Raw genomic sequence first — 18907 nt, forward strand, 5'->3', positions numbered from 1 at the left:
CATTAGTCCGATCATGCCGTACCGGCCTTGTTTTGAAGCCATGGACATAACTGGGTCATTACCAGGGTTTCCTCATCAACCCCCATGTCCATCGTGGCGGTGGGCTACTGTTTGTAGTATGTTGTGACTGCTTATGTGTGCGTGTCTTGTAGCACGAAAACTAACAGATAAGGATGGGGGCAGGGATCGTGCTGTGGGGGTTGCGGGGCTGAATGTGTGTTGGGAAACAGAGAGCTTTTATTGGCTCCATGTGGCATGCTTACTGTTGTGCTGCCTGACCGGGCATTTGTGACAGGCAAAACCCTGTTCTGCGTTGCCCATACATGCTGTTTTTGGGTATGTAGGATGTATAATTGCTCACTGGAGTATTTTATGCACTTCATTAAACATAGCTAAAATAAGTCTAGCGTGTTTCTAAAAATGAAGAGGTTAGTATTTGTTTATTCCAAAAATGTTTATGCAATTAGATGGCTTAAATTATACTTCGTGAACCTGTATGGTTATATGGTAGAATATATTTTTATTCTAGTCTCACTAGTAAATGGGAAATAAGTTCAGTCCTCTCAGGACAAAGGTTGTACTGTTTTTTTTTTTGACAGCTTTAAAGCCTTAGGACATAAATGCATACTTTAAAGCAGTCTTTAACCAAACTTGCTTGCACAGCATAACCCTGCATATTTTAAAAACACCCTGTGGCTCATTTTGACAGTGAGAATTAAAGGTGCTGAGATATTCCCTGTCATTTCGTTTATGGGTGTTTGCACACCTAAAAGAGAGCATATTATTTGTTAAGTCACTTTCTGTGTCCTTTGCGACCAAATTTCTGGACACAAATGATCCCACCGCCTCTTAAATGTAAATTATGTCGTTGTAAATGATGTAGACCTTAACTGTTAATTTTTCTCAGCCGTTTGTCCTCAAATCTAGGGCACTGCTTCCACTAAAACATTCATTATTTTTTACTCGAGGCTGTATAAAAAGAATTGCACCGCAATACCTGTTGCTTAATGAGTTTGTGTTTTGACTTGCTATTCTGTATTAGTGAAAGTAGGTTTCTAGGCCTCCCCTGAAGAACGTATAGCTTGTCTGTTCAAAGTCGTGAATAGAGTCTTTAGTTTCATAGCAGCCACTGTATGCTAACAGGAGGCAGCTGTGCTCATATGAGTCGAGAGTGCTGCCAGGTTGCATGTATGTGCAGCATTCACGCTGACTCACAACGTAGCGCTGCACTTTCTCACCATGTGTTTGCCAGTCTTAAATCACTGCGTATTTGGCTTCGTGCATGTAGAGCAGAACAAAGATTGGCTGGGTACTTTATTGATTCCTTTTCACAGGACTTTGAACGAGTGCTAGATGGGTGGTAGATGGTACCGGTCCTGGGCTGCGTTTGTTTTGATTGCCCTTAGATAACTGCTAGCATTACGTAACTGCGTCTAAGCCGTGACCCTCGTGTTGCCTCAGTACACAAACTCGGAGTTGCTGTCGAGCAGGCATGACTCAGTCAGCTGCCATCAAAGCATTTTTTTTTGTGGTTCATAAGTTAAAAATTAAATGTGCCTTGCTGTTTATAACTGAAAAGGAAAATATAGGCCAAACAAGACCAGTATGAACTTGTCAAATTGGATTAATAATGCAACACAGCTAAACAAACAAGCATGTTGATGCAGTGTTTTATTGTATTAATTGCTTTTGTTAAACTGGCAGTTTTTGTTTTGTTTGGAAGGCATGACACACATTAAAACTGTGTAGCATGTACTTTTTGGCTGTCTTGCTGCTCCAAAAAGGCAGTGCATTTAGGGATCACAAATGGTACAAAACAAAAACACATGAACAACGTCCTTGTATTAGATTGCAGTTTGGGCTCATATCTTCTCGATCAACAGTAGGGATTTTCTGCTGGCCCCGTTAGCCCAATGGCTAACACAGATTTCCACTCACACTGCCAATTTTCACTCCTGACACACATATGACAAATACAAATATGCTACTATAAATAGCTATGAGTGACAGGAAAAAGTATGCAACATTTCCACTAATAATATTAGGGTTAGGGTTGGAAAAGCAGTGATGTAACTCTATGACAACCTTTAATGGGACATTCCACTTTTTTGAAAATATGCTAATTTTCCAGCTCTCCTAGAGTTAAACATTTGATTTTTACCATTTTGGAATCCATTCAGCTGATCTTCGGGTCTGGCGCTAGCACTTTTAGCATAGCTTAGCACAATCCATTGAATCTGATTAGACCATTAGCATTGCGCTAAAATATCTAAAGAGTTTCTATATTTTTCCTATTTACATCTTTACTCTTCTGTAGTTATATCGGGTAGGAAGGCCGACAGAAATTAAAAGTTGCGATTTTCTAGGCAAATGGCTAGGACTAAACTCTCATTCTGGTGTAATAATCAATGACTTTGCTAATGTAACATGGCTGCAGCAGGTGTAGTGATATTACGCACTGCCTGAAAATAGTCCCCTTGGTTACTTTCAACAGCAGGGGACTATTTTCGGGCAGTGCATAATATCACTACGCCTGCTGCAGTCCTTGATTATTACGCCAGAATGAGAGGATAATCCTAGCCATATCTGCCTAGAAAATCAAATAAAAAAGGTTTAATTTCCGTCAGGCTTAGTACACAATGTAACTTCTTAAGAGTCAAGTTTCAAATAGGAAAAATATCAAAACTCTTTGGTTATTTTTTAGCGCGATGCCAATGGTCTAATCAGATTCAATGGAATGTGCTATGCTAAAAGTGCTAGCGCCAGACCCGGAGATCAGTTTGAATGGATTCCAAAATGGTAAAAATTAAATGTTTAACTCAAGGGGAACTGGAAAATGAGCATATTTTCAAAAAAAGTGGAATGTCCCTTTAAAGCATAACAGAATTTGTGTTAATTGCTTATGCTGATTATGTTTGTTTTAAAAAAGATCAACATCAAGCTTATACAATTAACAAATATGAGTACAAATTAAGTACAAAAACATCCTGTACTGTATGTTTTGGTACTGCAAGTGTTCTTCCGAGTGAGTAATGAACATAATTTCCCTTACAAGGACATGGCACTTAACATTTTGCATATATTTTAAGCAGAACAATTTGTTGTAGTGAGATAGGCCTCTGGGTTTCAAGAAATGGTTCACCCCAAAATGAAAAGTATTTACTCACCCTTATGTTGTTCTAAACCTGTATGAGTTTCTTTACTTTGTAAAACACAAGAGATATGTTGATAAATGATGGCAAGCACACACAGTTGATGGGAAAACCATTGACTTCCATAGAAGTTGTTTTTTCTACTGTGTTTATCAGATGTGTGCTTACCATCATTTATCAAAATAACTTTGTTTATGTTCTACAGAATTAAAAACTCATACAGATTTAGAAAAACATAAGGGTGAGTAAATAATTTCCAAACTATTCCTTTAAAGGTATTTATACATTATGGAATTTAGATAATAGGTGCTATGCACCGAAATCTATTTGATCAACAAAAGCCTGTGTGTCCAAACATTGAGTGAAAACAAGCTTTCTTTGTCCTTTTATACAATAGTCTAATGAAAGTACTGATTGTAATTTAAGTATCCCGGCTGCTGTGTGCTTTGTTTGTTACACAGGTGTATTTTCATCAAGCTTTCTTGAAATAGCCGTTTAATAGAACTGGAGCAGAGAGGCACAAACGAACATCTGTTTGTCATTACAGTGTTGGTGTATGGATAGTGTAGGAAAATGAGCAAGATGTATATATTAATTATATATATATGTAATGATTTGATACAAATCTAAAACTTCTTTGTGTTTCTTGTTCTTTTAACAGTACGTCAAGATTCCTGTTCCTTCAACGGATTCCCCAGACTCATTCCGTGTCTTCTCATTCTACCTGTCCAGTGATAGTAAAGACAAACCTCAGGCCAGCTTTGATTGTATTCACCAGTTTCTCTCTGGGTAAGAACATAGAAATTCTTTCAACTATCAAACTGTTACGACATTGTGTACATTGGGGTTTTTCAAATGTAATTATTTTTTAGGGCTGTCAAACGATAATGTTGATTAATTGCATACAAAATAAAAGTTTGTGTTTAATTTTTGTATATGTACTGTGTGTAATTATTATGTATATATAAACATGCATACATGTATAAATTTGGGTAATATTATATATAAATTATAATATTACAAAATTTAGTTTAAAGGGGACATATCATGAAAATCTGACTTTTTCCATTTTAAGTGCTATAATTGGGTCCCCGGTGCTTCTATCATCCTAGAAAATGTAAAAAAACAACAGTAACTTAGTTTTGATAAACCATTCTCTGCCATCATGTGAAAAAATAGGTAATTAAAATTTGGCTCCCCTTGTGTTGTCAGAAGGGGATAATACCGCCCCTTAATCTGCACTATCAAACCACGGCATTGCCATTTAATGCAGAGATCAGCTCATTTGCATTTAAAAGGACACCGCAAAAATGGCACACCTCACAAAGTGGCATCACACCTACAAAGTAGCAATTTTAACATGCTATAATAAATTATCTATATGGAAGTTGTATATATATATATATATATATATATATGTGTATATATGTATATATGTGTATATATGTATGTATATATATATATGTATATGTGTATGTATATATATATATGTATATATGTATATGTATATATATACGTATATGTATATATATACGTATATATATATATATACGTATATATATATATATATACGTATATATATATATATATATATACGTATATATATATATATACGTGTATATATATATATATATATATATACGTATATATATATATATATATATATATATACGTATATATATGTATATATATATATATGTATATATATGTATATATGTATATATATATATATATATATATATATATATATACATGTGTATATATATATATATATATATATATATATATATATATATATATATATATATATATATATATATATATATATATATATATATATATATATATATATATATATATATATATATATATATATATATAAATATATACTAGGGCTGTCAATAGATTAAAAAAATTAATCTAGATTAATCGCATGATTTCATGAGTTAACTGCGATTAATCGCAAATTAATCGCACATTTGTATCCATTCTAAATTTACCCTAATTTAACACTTTTCAGGTTTTTAATATTCTAATCATATATACATATATAGATGCTTTATGGAAATGTATGTTAACAACAGCCTGTTTACATTTTAACAGAATCACCAGCCATTGTTTTGTATATGAATTTTCCTTTCAGAAGATTTTTCTTTCTCCATTTTTGTTTGCTGCTGCATCATTTGTGACCTGTGCTGGCAAGTTGAGTCGGAATTAGCAAATTTAAAAAAAAGTTGTTCATATTTTGACATTCTCTATTAAAACGGAACAATGCATGATTTGTTGAAATATAACAAAATATTGACAGAACTACACTTGTTTGAAGTTGAAAGAGTCAAATTACCACAAACATTTCCACATCCATACATTATATTACCACATCAATACCTTAAAATCACTGGTAAAACTAATAGATTTATTTGACAGCCCTAATATATATATATATATACATATATATATTACTTGAATATATTTAGTATTACTTAAGCATTCATTCATGTATATATTTGTGTATTTATATATTATTCACGATTAATCTTTTGACAGCCCTTACATTTATTAAGCATTTTTCTTTTAAATGTGTGATATTTTGTAAATAAGCATACATTTATTGTTTTAGTTTAGTTTTTGTTCTTTTCTAAATTAGCGTTTTAATTTAAATGTTTGTGATTTTGTTATTTTATTAATGTTTTTTCCTAATGTTTCTTTGCTAGTTTTTAACATTATAATAGTTTTCTTTAATGATAGCAACCTTAAACTTGTTAAATTATATAGTACCAGTCTGTATTGATTGGTTGGTTGATTATGCAATGATTGATTAGTTAATGCAGTAATAAAACAGCATGACTCCTATTAAAATGGTATTACTCTTAGTATTAAATGCTACATGTTGTTTATTGTTTCTCTTGAATGTGTAAAGCGTAGGTTTTTAGTTTGTTTAGATCAACATTTACTTTGACCCTTGAACCCAATTTCCATGACAGTATTGGACGTCAAGCACAGTCGTGAAGTTGCTGCCTCTTGATCGGGCTAGCGCTGATCTGGTCGCTCTGCAACTCAAAAGAGACTTGTAGTCTCACAATACTCCACTTGTCTTACAGAAGAATAGCATTACATAGGTTTGTGGGAAAGAGGATGCAAAGCAATTCCACAAAAACGGTTAAGGCCATTAGTCATAAATTAGTCACTGACTTTCCGGCTGCTTTGTGGACAAAGGCCCAGCTGTAACACAGATGACGCTGAGCAATGTGGAGAATGGTGTTAAACATGTCAATCTTCACGCAGCAAGAGAATTCATCTGTGTTGTGATCTCGATTCATTTTGATTGCACAAAATTCCCAAAGCAAAGTGTGCTTGCAAACCATGTGCAATTCAAGTTTATCCATTATAAAACTAAAATTATTCTAATTAAAAAAAAAATTTTGGTTTTGATGATCATTAAAAACATAAATTCAGTGCAGCTTTTGACTTACACTGTATATTGAAGTCGTTCTTTTAATGACATGAGCTCAGTAAATATTACAGAGTATTTGAATCTATTGTTCCTTCACTAATTGTACGCTATTCCCTTCATTTGCTTAGAGATGGCAGGGAACATCTGGAAAGTCAGGGCAGTATTCAGGACAAAATCACGGTGTGCGCCACCGACGATTCCTACCAGATGACCCGCGAGCGCATGTCTCAAGTGGAAAAGGACATCTGGAGTCGCTCAGCCATCGAGATCAAACCCGGGTCTACGCATCCAAGTAAGAATCACGCTCGATCTGCTCATGCACACGCTCCACATGCGTAGATCTCTAATCGTCTCTCATCAAAATGCGCATTAACTTTTCTTATATCACATGCAGCTGCCCCAAAAGAAAGTAACGTGCTAATATCTTGTCCTGTTCACCGGTTTATAAACCAGGGTATTGTTCATCAAAATCACCTGTGTGTCAGAGTCGTGTAAATCATATGACATATGTTTCCTACCCCCACTCCATCCTGATGTGTTTTATCGGCAGACGTGAAGCCACAGACCTATTCCATTAATCTGATTGAGACTGCCAGAAGTATGCTAACAAGTCTCATGCTGTGTGGATGAAGTTTAGCCCAGGATTTTAATTACTGTGGCTGGGGATCAATTAGGTTTTCATCTGCAGAAATACTGAATTATACATGGGGCTTCTCTCTGAAGTCTGCAATTCCCCAAACTGTGGGTAGAGAGGACACAAGTCGCTCTGGACTTAGAGTTGTGTGTAAGGTCTATGCCATAGGTTATCCGTAGCCAGTGCGGAGCCTGACGTCCACCTCGCCAAAATTTTTACAGCGTGTCAGTTCTACGTGGACCGCAAGTGCTGTGATTGGTCCACTAGAACCCCTCCCATCAGGTAAAATAAACTGCGTCATAGGTGTTTCAGTTCGCGATGGGCCAAGTTGAGGAGTGATTTAACTGAAACTGCAAGAAAATTCGCTGGCTATTTACTTCTATCAATGCTGGTCTTCTTAAAACATACACAACAAGCTGCTGCTTCTTCTTCGTTTGTGGGTTAACTGGCCAAGCTGCTGCTTCTTTGGCGATTGCGCTGCTACTGTGGTTACACGCGTGGATACTGACTACCAGCAGTGTGCGCATGTGTTTGCACGATGACACGGACGCAGAAGTATATATGAAAACTGACGTGTAGGCTACACCGTCGTGGCTATGTCGTAGGATGTACGTTCAACTATAATAATCCCTTAAGTTGTAGCCTATTTTTGTTGGAGTGACACTTCATTGGTATGAGGAAATACATCGGTTTGCTTCTGGCAAATTAAAGTGCTGAATTGCTTTTGTTATGCCTGGCAAAGAGCTACACGTCATACTTTATATCTCAGTTTGTCTTGTGATGTCAACACATTTGTTATATACACTAACCTAAAGGATTATTAGGAACACCTGCTCAATTTCTTATTAATGCAATTATCTAATCAACCAATCACATGACAGTTGCTTCAATTCATTTAGGGGTTTGGAGCCGGGTCAAGACAATCTCCTGAACTCCAAACTGAATGTCAGAATGGGAAAGAAAGGTGATTATAGGTATTTTAAGCGAGACATAGTTGTTGGTGCCAGACGGGCCGGTCTGAGTATTTCATAATCTGCTCAGTTACTGGGATTTTGATGCACAAACATTTCTAGGGTTTACAAAGAATGGTGTGAAAATGGAAAAACATCTAGTATGCGGCAGTCCTTGTTGATGCTAGAGGTCAGAGGAAAATGGGCCGACTGATTCAAGCTGATAAAACAGCAACTTTGACTGAAATAACCACTCGTTACAACCAAGGTATGCAGCAAAGCATTTGTGAAGTCACAACATGCACAACCTTGAGGCGGATGTTCTACAACAGCAGAAGACCCCACCGGGTACCACTCATCTCCACTACAAATAGGAAAAAGAGGCTACAATTTGCACAAGCTCGCCAAAATTGGACAGTTGCAGACTGGAAAAATGTTGCCTGGTCTGATGAGTCTTGATATCTGTTGAGACATTCAGAATTTGGAGTAAACAGGATGAGAACATGGATCCATCATGCCTTGTTACAACTGTGCAGGTTGGTGGTGGTGGTGTAATGGTGTGGGGGATGTTTTCTTGGCACACTTTAGGCCCCTTAGTGCCAATTGGGCATTGTTTAAATGCCACGGCCTACCTGAGCATTGTTTCTGACCATGTCCATCCCTGTATGACCACCATGTATCCATCTTCTGATGGTTACTTCCAGCAGGATAATGCACCATGTCACAAAGTTTGAATCATTTCAATTTGGTTTCTTGAACATGACAATGAGTTCACTGTACTAAAATGGCCCCCACAGTCACCAGATCTCAACCCAATAGAGCATCTTTGGGATGTGGTGGAACGGGAGCTTCGTGCCCTAGATGTGCATCCCACAAATCTCCATCAACTGCAAGATGCTATCCTATCAATATGGGTCAACATTTCTAAAGAATGCTTTCAGCACCTTGAATCAATGCCAGGTAGAATTAAGGCAGTTCTGAAGGTGAAAGAGGGTCAAACACAGTATTAGTATGGTTTTCCTAATAATCCTTTAGGTGAGTGTATAAGGGATATAATTTGACAGATACAGAAAGGAAAAATATTGAAGGACCTTTCAGTTGGTTAGGTCGTGCATATAATAATGTGACATAGGGTAAAATATTTTGTCTGGCTTTTATTTTTACATTTAATGCTTTTTACAGACTTATAGTGCATTCATTCTATATTTTTATGAATATGTGAGTTGCCTGGGAACTTGACCCATCATGGACCAAAGTAATAAGAGTGTTGTTGTGGATATATTTAACAAGCTCTCTATGCCATATGCGTATGGCGACAGAAGCATAACCACATCATTGCAGAATGTTGTGGCGGGCAGATATGTTTGTTTGACTTAAACGAAAATAAAATCTCCAACTTTGTTCCCATCTCTGTAGTCAAGCTGGGAAACGTCTTGCGACTGGATGCTATATTTTTGTGGTAAAGTAATAGCACATTTATCTTTTTGACTCTTTTAAATACTGCTCTGCCATCATTGCTCTCATAGTTGGCAGAGACTTTTAAATGTATGGCAGGTATTTCAGTGGGTGTTTAATTATAAAGAAAAAAGGGGTATTTTAAGGTCAGTCTAATTTTGCACACTGTTATGGGGCTTGTGGACAAGCGTCATCAACCGTTTACTATGTACTTACAGTTTGATGAGGTTGGTTCTCAATCGTATGGCACCGAACTGGCTGTGTACAGTTGCCAAACTGTGCCGTATTTTTGTGAATGCATAAAATACAGTGTAGCATTTAAGGTCAGCGCTGTCATCTTAGATCAGCTATTGCGGCATGTTTGAGCTTGAGGAAATTATAAAAAATAAAACGTTACTTGGCACAGTCCAATAAAAACAAGTTGATTTTGGGAATTGGATTTGGTGAGATTGCCTTTAAGGCCTGATTTGATTACATCTTGTGACATCTGTCTACAGTTTGTACAGTATTACACCTCCCAAACGGATGGTACAGTGAATCAAATACTTTTGCGGACAAAGTGTTTGATTCAGAAATGTTTTGCAAAGCTCAACATGTTTAGGCGTCAAAAGGAATTTGGTTTACAATACAGTTTTTTTTATTCTCATTCTCTGCAGCATGTTGAGATCTAATAGTCAAACTTCCTGTAAATCGAGTCATTGTTCTCAGTTATCACAATATGTTGTGATATTAGTTAAGAGGGCTGTTATGTGAGACTTTTGTGGCAGACGAATTATTAAATGGACATTGCCAACAGTACGAAAATAATATAAAATGCACAAGTGGCACAGATGCGTATCACTTAATGTATAGACAGCTTGCGCTTCACTTTGTCCTATCGCAACCTTCAAAGTGCAGCTTAAAGTTGTAATGAGATTAGGCATGCTTGATATCTATTAGCACTCCTGTGTCCTGCTGGCTCTAGGTGAATTAGCACACTGATTGGAAAACGAAAAGCAGAAATAAAGCCCCTGTTTAAGTTGCTTCAGCTTCCCAGCTTTCCTGTTTGTGCAAGTGAGGGCAACGTTTACAGTCAACTCTTTAAAACTCGACAGCCTGCTGGTACACGCCAAACTCACAGTTCACATTCGGAGAACGGGTCAACCGAGTGTTACGGGGCTGTGATGTTTACTTAAAGCCAAGTCGTGGAGCGTTTGCTGTTTACAGTACTGTATGTGTGACTGTCATTTGTCACGGCCACGGCACTAACCTGTCTGTCCCCGTTACGCATGTGTCCAATTTCACCTTGAGGTGGCTTGGTTTTTGTTTTGCGTAACAAGAGCTCTGGGATTTCAGCGGTCCCCGTTCTGTGCTATTTGCAGGGAGCTTGGCTTATTTTCAGTGCTGAAGAGGCAGTCGGGTTAAACAATTATCTCTCATCCTGTTTTATTTCACTCTTTTATAGTTTTTGTAGGTTCTGAGCTTGTAGTGATCTTTTAAAGGTGCATTGTGTAACTTTTAAAATGATCTCTTGACAGAAAGGCAATATGATATGCTAAATATGATGTAACTATATTATCAGTGATGTATAAAGACCTTACAAAATAACCTGTATTGATTTTATTACCTAAGAATGAGCCGTTTTTATCTACATACACTGCTGATCCCCTTACATGGAAGTCGCCATTTCTACAGTATCCCTAAATGGACAAACTGCTCTATAGAGCGCGTTTATAACTTCATTGTCTCAGACGATGACATGTTTGTTCTGTAGCGACCAGTGTTGGGGAAAGTTACTTTTAAAAGTAATGCATTACAATAACAAGTTACTCCCAAAAAAAGTAACTAATTGCATGGAAAGTAATGCTTAAGTTACTTTTACATTACTTTTTCTTGACTGAGGTTTGATCTCTTTCAGGCCTTGCAGGTGTTTTTTATGACTGAAAAGTTCTGCATTCAGAAATTGCACATTTCATCACAAAAATGTCGAGCTCTGGCCTGCCATCTCAGATTCTGAGTTTTCCACTGTTCCCACACAGGCATGTACGCATAGAGTGCGTAATGTGACTACGTTCAGTTTAATTCAGTACATCATTTTTTTTATAATCAAATTAATTAAACTAAAAAAGTAACTTGCGTTACTTTTTTAAAAAAGTAACTCAAATATTAATGTGTACATTTAAAAAGTACTGCTCTACTTTACTCGTTACTTCAGAAAACTAATATTATTACGTAATGCACGTTCTTTGTAATGTGTTACCCCCAACACTGGTGGCGACTACCATAGCTTCACTATGCATTTCGAAAAGGAGGGGTGAGCTGTTGAAAGAACCATTGGTGGCAATTACAATCTCACCACTAGATGCCACTAAAATCTACACAGTGGACATTTAAAGCCTTTTCTCTGCATATTTTGATAGATGTTTTATAAATTTTTGTGTAGATTTTATATTATTGTGGCAAGCATTGATATATGGACATCGCAAAATGTAGTCAACATCTTGTTTATTGCAGACTTTGAATTGGTCTGATAGTAGTAAAGAGCAAGATTACCCTTCTTGGGGCGCACTCGCACTATCCAAACCTAACCGCACCGGGCGCGTTTGACCCCCAAAACCTGGTTTGTTTGACTAGTGTAAGCATTCTGTACTGCACTCGAGCCCACCTCTGCAAGCTGGCTCGGGCGCGGTACAGAACGATTACACTAGTCAAACAAACCAGGTTTTGGGGGTCACTTGGGCGCGCCAGAGCACGATTTAAAAGGAGAGACATCAATTGCGTGAACACTTACCTTCATCTGACTTTATGAGAAACCTTCTGATGCGCGGAGCAGGGTTACGTGAATGTCTGAGCACGTGGCAGATCAACTAAGCAATATGTATGAAGGTAAATTAGCGCCTAAAAGATTTGCATGCGCAGAATATCATTTATAAGAATGTACATTGCAACTGTAAAATAAATTTGCATGCGAAAAACTGTTTTGTAAAGGTGTAAATCAAGTTGCAAGTGTAAGAAAACAAGTTTTGCATCACTGTACTGTTAATCGTAAGTGTAATTCATGTCTGAAACTTCATATTTATGCTAAATAAGTATGAACTGTATGCATCTGACCTCAGTTTTTCCACGCTTACACTTTTGGCACGGTTTTGCACTGAAATACTGCCAAAAGCATTGCAAGTCGGCAAACAGTGGTGTGCAATCAAAAACACAGTTTCATGAACGGCAAATATGAATTAATAGCGCTGAATCTGTCTCTGTGTGTAAACTAAACCAGTTGTAAATTACTATTTCCTGAAATAACCCGACATCTACTGGTCCCTCTGTGCTTGCAGTTTTGTCATGATTCTCTCACTGATTTGAGTAGAAAGGCGGGGCTATGAAATGAGGCTTCTGATGATTCATTGTTTTCTCTTTTCTGATTGGTTCAATAACGGCAGGAGTTTTCTCAACCCCTTAACCGTAGCCTGCCTGTAGGCTTGCTTACTAGGAGATTGCTGCTAGTTTTTATGTAGAACTTTCGTTTATACATTACGCGCCCAGGCTTGGATCGCTCAAAATACAGTGCGAGTACATGCTTTTTGGGGGAGTAGGGAGGGGGGACAATCGCGCTGGGCCATGGTTTGGTTGGGTTAGCCCTAGTGTGAGTGCGCCCTTATAAGTTGCACTCTCTTTTTTTTCCTTCAGGTAAATGTGTGAAGATTAAGAAGAAACAGGGCCTGCCAACAAGTTTTGACAACACTAATAGACATTCACCCAGCAACAAGAGAAACGGTGCACCTAGCTTGGTGGTCAACAGGCCCTTGAAAGAACGCGTCATTCATGTTTTGGCCCTAAAGCCTTACAGCAAACCAGAACTACTGCTCTGGCTGGAGAGAGAGAAAGCCAGTCCAAAGGACAAGGTTGACTTGAGTACTGTGCTCGAGGAGGTAAAGTGAACTCGCACATAAAGCACGCTACAGTTCAAATGCTCAACAAAGTGTTGATATTTCAGATATCAAATGTCCAAATCTCAATAAGAAGCCATTTTCCATATGTTGTTGATCAGCAGTCAATGCATTCTACCTTCCAATCTGCACTAGATGCAAATTATGATGCCAAAAGTTATTTATATCTCACATTAAACTTCATAGCGTATCTCGACCCCAAGCTTACAGTTTAAATAATGTTTTGGGCTGCTTATCCCTGCCTCTGGAGATCAATTACAGTTCCAAGACTGTGTTCAGGTGTAGCTCTTTCAGATGTGCATTGGGGATAGTTCACCCAAAAATTAAAATACATTTATTCACCCTGTATGTTGTAACCAACATGAACTAACCTGTATTAATTTCATTGTTCTGCTGAAGATATTTTGAGCTGTGTTTGTAACCAAACCCATTTTGAGTATTTTGGGAGTCAATATTGCTTCATTACAAATATATTCCTTTGTGTTCAGCAGAACAAAGACATTTATACAGGTTTATAATGACATGAATCATGAGTAAATGATAAAAGAACTATCCTTTTAAAAGTTAAAGCTACAGTACACTAAACAGTAAGCGAGATCTCCTGAAGCAGATTAAGCATCTATGCAATAAAGCATGGCTGATTTCCTCAGTAGGTTTATTTTGTGAAATGTTTCCTGTAGCGTTTACATTTGGGAGTTTCAGTGCATTCAACAAGGGGGAGATTGCAGCACTGTTTTAATAATATTTGATTAATGGATTGTATTTTGACAGAGGGAGGATTCTGGTGTTCCTTTCATATTTAAAGAACAGACCGTTTCATAATACATTTCTGCTTTCTGTTTGACATTTATGAGGCCTGAATTGAATTATTTTCCTTTGGATATATATTTAGTATGTCCTTAAAAGGCCCATCATATATTATTCTATCTCATAAGATTGTCAAACGCAATAATTCTTAAAAAAAAAGAAAAAAAGAAACGCTGACTATGGTAATGCTTGATGGTTCAATTTCTTTCGTACAGCCAGTCGCTCTCTTGAAATATTTCCACTTAAGTGCATTTGTAATGACTCGTAAGGAGAAATCTAATAATTCTATTGTCCATTTCCTTTCAGGTGGCTAAAATCAATCCCAAAGATCACAGCTTTACTCTGAAGGATGATTTCTACAGACATGTACGGAGAGACTGGCCAGGCTATGTGGAGGAAGAGCGACAGCTCATTCAAAGAGTTTTGGCTAGGTGCATGTTTTTTTATTTAACACTGTTTTATTGATAATTTAGTTTCTTTGCATTTTTTTAAAACTGGAACATATAGATTTGGCATGCTCTGTTCTGATTGGCTAACGTTACAAGTTCAAGTAAGTGCATGCAGTTTTTCTTAAGCTGTCTCAAAGGTCATGTTGAAAAATTACTGTGATGATACAGTGTTGGTTTATTCTGTGCGTGATTTAAATGTCACAAAATAAAAATGTGATAAGTATGTTGATCTTCGTCAAAATAAGCTGTAATGTGGCAAAACCTTTTTAGAGACTAGTTAGACCATACTTTACTTCACTTTGCTTTGCCCTATTCTGCCATACCCAAACCTCTATGTTAGTGTTGTTTAGTAATATCTTAAAGGATTAGTCAATTTTCTTGAAGAGAAAGGTCCAGATTATTTACTCGCCACGTCATCCGAAGTGTTGATGTCTTTCTTTGTTTAGTCGAGAAGAAATTGTGTTTTTTTGGGGAAAACATTCCAGGATTTTTCTCATTTTAATGGACTTTAATGGCCCCAATACTTAACAGTTTTAATGCAGTTTAAAATTGCAGTTTCAAAGGACTCCAAATGATGTCAAACGAGGCATAAGGGTCTTATCTAGCAAAACGATTGTCATTTTTGGCAAGAAAAATAAAAATATGCACTTTCAAACCACAAGCGTGACCTCATGCAATATGTCATCACGTCAAGAGATCACGGATGACATATGCGATACTACGCCCCAGTGTTTACAAGTGTGTTGAAAGAGGACCGTTCCAACGTTGTTGTATGTCAAATGATACTAATTAATGTCTTTGTGTCAGTTTATTGTTTAAAATGGTCCGCAAATTTCATATATGTAACACGTGACCTTTTGACGTCAATTATGTGAGGTCGCGGTGGCTCGTCTCACAGCCGGAGGAAGAAGAGAAGTGTTTTAAAAGTGCATATTTTTTATTTTTCTTGCCAAAAATTACAATCGTTTCGCTAGATAAGACCCTTATGCCGTTTGGGATCATTTAGAGTCCTTTGAAACTGCATTAAAACTGTTAAGTGTTGGGGTCCATTAAAGTCCATTAAAATGAGAAAAATCCTGGAATGTTTTCCTCAAAAAACATAATTTCTTCTCGACTGAACAAAGAAAGACATCAACAGTTTGGATGACATGGTAGTGAGTAAATTATCTGGATTTTTTTAAAGAAAATTGACTAATCCTTTAAGCTTTCACAACAGTATTATTTTAATAAACAGTCCTTGTCCCTCTTTACTTATAGTCTTGTCCCCCAGTCTTAATATCATGCCTTGCCCTGCCAGTCTGCCTCAGCGATGCCTTTGAGCCCTATTAAATACGTGTTTCAGTGCAGATGATATGATTTTTAGGCCTGTCTGAGCAGGAAGCCATGCGATTCACCATGCGGTGGCGTTGAGTGGAATTATTCTTCCGAGCAGCATTCGCTCCGGGACAATAGAGGAATAAACTGCAAACGTCCTGCCAAATCTAAGTTTGGCAGCCGTGTTTTTGGGAGGTTTGCCACACTGCTCGTCAACTCTGCCATCAACGTCGATCTTTCATTTTTAATGTGCGCTGCCAATCAGAGTCTAAAGTCTTTTAATGGGACAGCTCAAGTTGCTCTTGCAATACACGGGGAATTTTAAACCCCAGAACGGGACTTGCACAACATAGCTCATTGCTGAATCTTACATGTTCGGGTCATTGTATCAGCCTATGGCTGTCAGAAATATTTATTTAACTAAACACCCCAGATTGTTCAGTATGGTTGGTTTTGTAGGCACTGTTAGGTTTTCGAGCAGGGCACGTATAAGGAACGATCTTTTTGTATGACGAAAAGGCATCTCTATGAGAGGAAAGAGCTGAAGGAAGCAGATTGCCAGAGGAAAGCTCTAGGAGAGCGAGAATGTATCTGGCACTATTGTTCTCATCGCTGGACATTAGCGAGGCCTGTGCCAGTCCTACTGCAGATGTTATCAGATGCCCGGAATTGCTAAGCTAGACTAACAAGCCCTTGCGCTTCGACCAGCCAATGTTGCATATTAGCGCAGGTGTGAGTTTGGTTGTTTTTGCATTGCGTTTGTGAACAGCCCAGCCGGCAGCCGTGCAAATCCTAGCCCTTGATCCTGAGATTTAAATTTCTTCCTGTTTGCTTCATTCATTTCCTGTAAGCGCAGCTTTTTATAGCTTTCTGGTTTCTGGAACTGGAAAGTTTATCTTAACTTGGCCTGGTTCAAATGTTTTTTTTTACGTTTAATTAGTAAAGGCTTCCTGATGGCAAGTATTCATGGAATGACATTTTGACAACGTTTCATTCTCTGATATTCCAGAAAACTCCAGCCTCTCAGCAGCAGCGGTAGCCAGTTGAAAACTTTCCAGTCCAACCATTCATTCCACAAAACCTCAGGGGATTCTCCATCCCAGCTCAGCCCTGTCAAGAATCTCTCCATGGTAAATATACACCTATTAAAAGATGTGATACTTTTTCCCATTCTGGCTTATGTTAAAGGAATCAAAATTCGCATTTTGTCATAATTTACAATTGAATTGCCTTGAATGTAGCCAATATGACTTTTTGACTAATTATTATTATTCTAACAAATAGTCTAGCTTTTTGTGAGGAACAAAGCCAAAGTTAAAGATGGATTGATTACATTAAGCTTTGTGTCATGGGGTTGGGTCACAAGACAATCATTAACTAATAGTTTTTGGCATTAGTGAAACTGCTAAGCTATTTTTGTAGGTGTTTTTTTACTTTTGCAGAAGGTTTGGTTTATAATGCTGCACAATTAATTATCAGTCATTCTATCACATATTTCATTTTGCATTTTAAAGTTTTAGGTTAACCGTTCCTGTAATATTGCAAAAGCTTTGCTGTGCTGTTGTGCATGCTGTATTGCCTTTGCAGTAGTTTAGTAGTCAGACTGCCAGGTTCTTGCAGCACTTAAATAGGTTTGTCATTGAGCTTTGATTGATTACCTGAGATGAGAGTGAAAGGAGTCCACCCTTTCCTTTTCTGTCCTCATGGAGATGATTGTTTTGGCGCCGTCTGTTTTTTATTTATGGAGATGCTGGAGGCTTTTCGGTTGCTGCTGTTTGCAACAGCCAATTAAACTGCTGGTCCTAGCTGTCACTCATCTTGTTCAGATGTTCGACACGCTGCAAAGTTTGTAAAAATCTTTTTCTTTACTCCATGAAACGCCCAGTGCCTTCCGACCATCCAGAAATCCAGACGCCGAAAAAGCAACGATTATTAGACCCGAGCATGCCCTTGCAGTCTCATTCCGATGGACACCTTAGCTCCTCGATGGGCCGTAGTTCCTCCGCACACGGAAACGCTAGTTTGCAAAACAAAATGGAGTTCGGGAGAAGTACCAACAACAATGCCCAGCAGAACCTGGATGGCCTTTACCAGCGGCACAAACTCGGCGAGTCCAACAATGTTCCCAAACAAGAGCGGTCGGACCCAGCACAGCAGTCGCCCTCCAGCCCAAAACACCCAAAAATCAGAACTGAAACCGAAATCTGCACTGACCAGCAGCTTGCGAACGGCCAGCACAAAAAGAAAAAGTCCAAGAAGCATAAAGAAAAGGAGAGAGAGCGCTTAAAACCTGATTGGGCTGAGACCAGCCCAGATCTCAAGCAGAACCAGGAAGTTATTAATGGTGAGGTTTGAAAATTATTTTCATGTACATGGCTTATTTTAGTGTGGTCTGACTTGATTTGACCACAGGTGTGCATTGCATTTGTAATGGCAAGGTCATGGGTTCAATTCCTAAGAAATGCACAAATTCAAAATGTTTTGCTTGAATGCATATATATATATATATATGCATTCAAGCAAAACACTAAAATATATAAAAAGAAAATAAATAAATAAATAAAAATATATATATATATATATATATATATATAATAAATAAAAAATAAATAAATAAATAAATAAATAAATAAATATATATAAAATATTTATTAATTTATTTTCTTTTTATATATTGTATATACACACACATACATATATATAATATTTATTTATTTATTTATAATATTTATTTTTATACACACACATGTAAATATATATTTTTATTTA

The 18907-nt window shown here is 37.2% G+C and overlaps 1 protein-coding gene across 1 annotated transcript in view; it reads left to right on the plus strand.

Annotated features, from left to right (window-relative positions):
* The window catches only part of LOC129418912 (RNA polymerase II elongation factor ELL), a 37562-nt gene that overhangs the window by 13546 nt on the left and 5109 nt on the right, over window positions 1–18907 (plus strand). The window contains exons 3-8 of the mRNA XM_073853579.1: window positions 3814–3941; window positions 6735–6898; window positions 13309–13550; window positions 14682–14806; window positions 17148–17261; window positions 18007–18482. Coding sequence (XP_073709680.1) covers window positions 3814–3941; window positions 6735–6898; window positions 13309–13550; window positions 14682–14806; window positions 17148–17261; window positions 18007–18482 — 1249 coding nt within the window. The remainder of the gene's footprint in view (window positions 1–3813; window positions 3942–6734; window positions 6899–13308; window positions 13551–14681; window positions 14807–17147; window positions 17262–18006; window positions 18483–18907) is intronic.

This window comes from Misgurnus anguillicaudatus, chromosome 15, assembly GCF_027580225.2.
Source record: "Misgurnus anguillicaudatus chromosome 15, ASM2758022v2, whole genome shotgun sequence".
NCBI lineage: Eukaryota > Metazoa > Chordata > Actinopteri > Cypriniformes > Cobitidae > Misgurnus > Misgurnus anguillicaudatus.